Source organism: Triticum dicoccoides, chromosome 2B, assembly GCF_002162155.2.
Source record: "Triticum dicoccoides isolate Atlit2015 ecotype Zavitan chromosome 2B, WEW_v2.0, whole genome shotgun sequence".
Taxonomy (NCBI): Eukaryota; Viridiplantae; Streptophyta; class Magnoliopsida; order Poales; family Poaceae; genus Triticum; species Triticum dicoccoides.
Window position 1 is genome coordinate 427,776,293 of NC_041383.1, and position 4,437 is coordinate 427,780,729.

The 4,437-nt window shown below is 55.5% G+C and overlaps 2 protein-coding genes across 2 annotated transcripts; both read left to right on the forward strand.

Moving 5' to 3' along the window:
* Positions 1 to 1,967, forward strand: LOC119364045 (quinone-oxidoreductase QR1, chloroplastic-like). The gene is made up of 4 exons (XM_037629444.1): positions 1 to 190; positions 678 to 816; positions 1,012 to 1,103; positions 1,186 to 1,967. The coding sequence occupies exons 1-4, from the start codon at positions 113 to 115 to the stop codon at positions 1,741 to 1,743; spliced, it is 867 nt and encodes a 288-aa protein (XP_037485341.1). The 5' UTR covers positions 1 to 112; the 3' UTR covers positions 1,744 to 1,967.
* Positions 1,968 to 2,747: 780 nt separating this feature from the next.
* Positions 2,748 to 3,977, forward strand: LOC119367797 (putative uncharacterized protein DDB_G0290521). Its single transcript, XM_037633203.1, has 2 exons — positions 2,748 to 2,905; positions 3,299 to 3,977. The coding sequence occupies exon 2, from the start codon at positions 3,358 to 3,360 to the stop codon at positions 3,937 to 3,939; it is 582 nt and encodes a 193-aa protein (XP_037489100.1). The 5' UTR covers positions 2,748 to 2,905; positions 3,299 to 3,357; the 3' UTR covers positions 3,940 to 3,977.
* Positions 3,978 to 4,437: the final 460 nt, after the last annotated feature.

The following is a 4,437-nucleotide window of genomic DNA, read 5'->3' on the forward strand; positions in this document are numbered from 1 at the left end:
GTAGCGTATGCAGCATTGCAGACGCCCTCAAGTTGGGGCACTATATGCTCTTGTGCTATCTTCTAACCCAGCTCCATCCAACAAGTACAGTGCGCAGTTTTAGCTCAGGAAAATGGCAACCGGCGGGAGGCCAACCACCATGCGCGCCGTCCAGTACAGTGGCTACGGTGGTGGCAGCGCTGCCCTCAAGGTCAGCCTAATTTGCATTTTTCTTCTATCTCGCAAGTAGTGTACTTTGGAATGGATGATCTTGGTAACCATTTCGGTGGAATTGCATCTGCTTTTCTGCAAACTATTGCCCATAACCTGTTTATCATCTGGAGACATGCTACACTAGCATGTACGACTATATTTGTGATGAAACTTCCGCACTTATCGGGATTTTCTTAGATATGGTAGCTACCTGAAAATAAGTTGATCGTGTAAGGGGATACGGGCTACACTCTGTGGAGCCAATAGAGTTGACTTTGTACCGCTGGAGGCACCGTAAAAAGCCAAAACATTTTCTTGAAAGAACAGTACATGCTGCTGCAAATAAGTCATGAAGTTTTTTATTTCTTATGTACTGTTTTGCTACTCTTGGAGCTTTGCAAAAGAATTAGTTCAATTGGCTTGAGAGCCCATTCTTTTGCTAATCTGAAAACAAAAGGAAAGAAAATCAATCTGTTTTTATGCAGTATGTGGAGATCCCTGTTCCATCACTGAAAAAAGGTGAAGTTCTTATAAAAGTTGAAGCAGCAAGCATCAATCCAGCCGATTGTCGGATACAGAAGGGACTGCTACGTCCTTTTGTCCCTCAATTTCCATTTATTCCAGGTATTGATGCATTTACTAGTTTATTTATCGCGGTAACAGTGAGCACTGATGTAGTAGTAAGAGATATTACCTGTTCACCATATTTTAGCTCCTGCATTTCCAATGAAATTCAGTCGGAAGGAATGAATGGCTTCGCTTTAGATGATACATAATTCTTTTTCCAAATTATCAAAATGCTCGCGATTTGTCAAACAGTAACCGACGTTGCTGGAGAGATTGTCGAGGTTGGTTCTGCGGTTCAAGAGTTCAAAGTTGGCGACAAGGTTGTCTCCAAGTTGATATTCTGGGTAATTTCGAACTTGCTCAGCATTTAACATCCATTTCATTTGGTGGCATCCATCATTAACGAGAGACGAATCGCGCCGGCAGAAAGCTGGTGGCCTCGCAGAGTACGTGGCGGCATCCGAGAGCATCACCGTCCCCCTCCCTGCCGGCGTGTCCTCTGCGGATGCCGCAGGGCTTCCCGTGGCCGGCCTCACGGCGCTTCAGGCCGTGAAGGCCATCGGCACCAAGTTTGACGGCACGGGCGTTGGCAGCAACATCCTGATCACCGCTGCGTCCGGCGGCATCGGCTCGTACGCCGTCCAGCTCGCTAAGCTCGGGAACCACAACGTCACGGCCACCTGCGGCGCGCGCAACCTGGAGCTTGTCGCGGACATGGGCGCCGACGAGGCGCTCGACTACAAGACCCCGGAAGGCGCGGCACTGAAGAACTCTTCCGGCAAGAAGTACGACTACATCGTCAACACCACGAACGGCGGCAAGTGGTCGGCGTTCAAGCCGAGTCTCAGCAGCCACGGCAGAGTCGTCGACGTAGCTCCCAACTTTGGGAACTTTGTCGCGTCCATTCTGACGCTATTCTCCAAGAAGAAGCTGTCCACGGTTATCCTGTCGCTGGGTATGGAGGACCTCAGGTTTTTGCTTTAGCTGGTGAAGGAAAGGAAGCTCAAGACGGTCATCGACTCGCGGCATCCATTCGAGAAGGCGGCAGATGCGTGGGAAAAGAGCTTGAGCGGCCATGCAACGGGGAAGGTCATAGTTGACATGTGATTGTTTGACTTTTATGCATGCAAGGCTTCAGTGTTTATTTCTGATGTTATACTTGGATCTGTTAATATCCGAAACATCTTAATGTTGATTTATACATAAAATTACTTACATGTCCAGCATAGAATTATTACTTGCTCAAACGTACTTAAGTTTATATGTTTAAGAAAGTTGGTTGATTATGAGTGAAACACTATATGCTGTATTACTTCTTTAAAGAATGATGTAGTACTCGCCTCTTGGGAGCCTCCGCGGGTGAGAGTACCCTCCATGTCGTCCGTTTTGCGGTGGCATGCCAGGGGTCTCCCTGGTGCTTTTTGTGCTGTCTGATCTGTCCGAACGGCGCGCACCTAGACGACGTGCCTTGGAGGTCCGTGACGGAGGGACTGTGGCCCGGGCCGCCGTCATCTGGAGTTGTCATGTGCGCCCGCGTGAGACCTCTCGCGCATTGCCCCGCTCACGATGGCCAGACCGGGTCTGTCTGTCAGCGTCCTTCCCCCCACGCTGGGGTGCTTGGCTCGCGCCGGCCGACCGCGTGCCTCCTTGCAGCCTCCGCTGGCGAGGAGGCCTTTCTCGCCATCCGTTTCGCGTTGGCCTGCCGTGGTTGGCTTCCCGAGGCACGCCGCACCTTTCGATCTACCCGGACGGCGCACACCCGGGAGATATGCCTCAGGGTTCCATGACGGGTGGATCATGGGCGTTGCGTTTGTCAGACTCCTCTTGCGTTGGGGTGGAGATTGCGTGTCGTCGGCTGCCCGAGTGGTGTTGTTCGCTGTCATACGTTGTTGGATGTGCCCGTCCGTTTGGGGTCGGTTTGGTGCTCGTATATAAGGGGGTGGACCTCCTCTTCTCCCTACTTGCCTCGCAGCGTCGTCTGTTTCCAAGCCACCCGACAACAGCCTCTCGTAGGTGTTCGTCCCCTACAATCTGCCGCCTTGCCAGATAGAGTCGTCGTGCCACGAGAATCTCGTCCTCCGGTCCCTCGCTTCGCTCCTCTCTAGATTCTCTCGAGGTTGGCTATGCTTCTCGTCTGTGTTGCCCGGTATGGCCTGTCTTTTGGCTCCGATACGGGTTTTCTCTTTCTTTTCTCCGGGTTAACTTCTTGCCTAACTGTGGTTGCCCTCGTTCTTCATTCTTTCATGTTCCGCAAGCTCTTCTTGTCATCGTTGGACCTGTACGTTGCTTGACTAGGTTGTTTCTTTGCCTGTTTATTCCTCTGTTCTTGCTCTCTTTGTCTTGCTTCATTTTGCCTGTTTTTTCTGTCTGAATCACGTTGCCAAAGGAGCCATTGCTTTCTTGCCCGAAGTTGTCTTGCCATTATAGCTTTGGACTGGTGATGAAAATCTATTTCCTGTCGGTGGAGATCAGATAGCCCTTTTCTCATTTTTAGATTGGCTGATTGTCTTATCTTACCTACTTGTTCTCCCACCCGCAGCCACCGCCGGCGGCCACTCCAGCCCCGGCATCCACCAGCTGAAGCCCGACCCCTGCGGCATGTCCTCTCCCACGCCCTCCGGCGGGGGCCGTCCCCGCGAGCTGCGCTGGCTGGAGGACAGCCCGCCACCCTCGGCGAGCCCGCTCCGCTCCTACCGCCAGGCGCTCTGCGACGAGCCCGCGCCTTCCCCTGTGCCGGCGACGGCGGTCGCCCCTAGGCGGATCCCGCGCTCGGAGATCCAACCCGTGCCCGTGGCGGAGGAGCCCGCGCCTGCCGACGAGACCGCCGGCTCCGCTCTCCGCGTCAGCGCCGGCCGAGACCCCGTCACCGCGCCCCGTCGCGCCGCCTGGCCTCCCCTCCTTCTCCGGTGCGTCGCGACTCCGACGACTGCTTCAAATGCCTCTACCGGGGGCACCCACGCGCCGAGTGTCGCCGGGACTGGCACTGTCGTCGTTGTGGCTACTACGGCCACATCGCCCACGCCTGCACCCAGCCTCGTCCCCGCCCCGTGGCCGTGGCTCCCCCGACCAAGCACCCGCGTCCGTGTTCCCCGGAGTCCTCGACCTCCAGTGTTGACGGGTGTTAGACTAGGTATAGCTTCTGTACCTATGTACGTATATGGTACATATTGTAACGAGTAACACAACCATTATATATAATGAGATAAGCCACCCCTAGAGGGTTGTGCTGATTCCCCAAAACTTATTGTCTTACATGGTATCACGCTAGGTTACGATCGCTTCCGCTTCTAAACCCTAATACCCGCACCGCCGCCGCAGCCGCCGCCGCCTTCACCGCCGCCGCCGCGCCACCGATCGCGCCGCCGCCATGTCGAGCGCCGCCACCACCGGTTCCACTGCTGCGGGCTTCCTCCCGGCCTCTCATGCGGCTCTGCTCAACCTCCCGCTCGATGTCGTCTCTGTTCCGGCTCCGATCGGGACAAGGAGCATCGGCTCCGTCTTCTCCACGCCGCCGGCGCCCTCGCTTGGGCGTGATCTCGTGGTCCACACCGCGGCGCCACCGTCCGCTGCGGACTCCGCAGGCGTCGTCCCGCCGCTCCTGCCGCAAGCGGATCACACTGCCCCGCTGGCGGGGTTGGCGGCGTCCGCCCCGGCCGCGGGCCTTGCGGCGTCCGCACC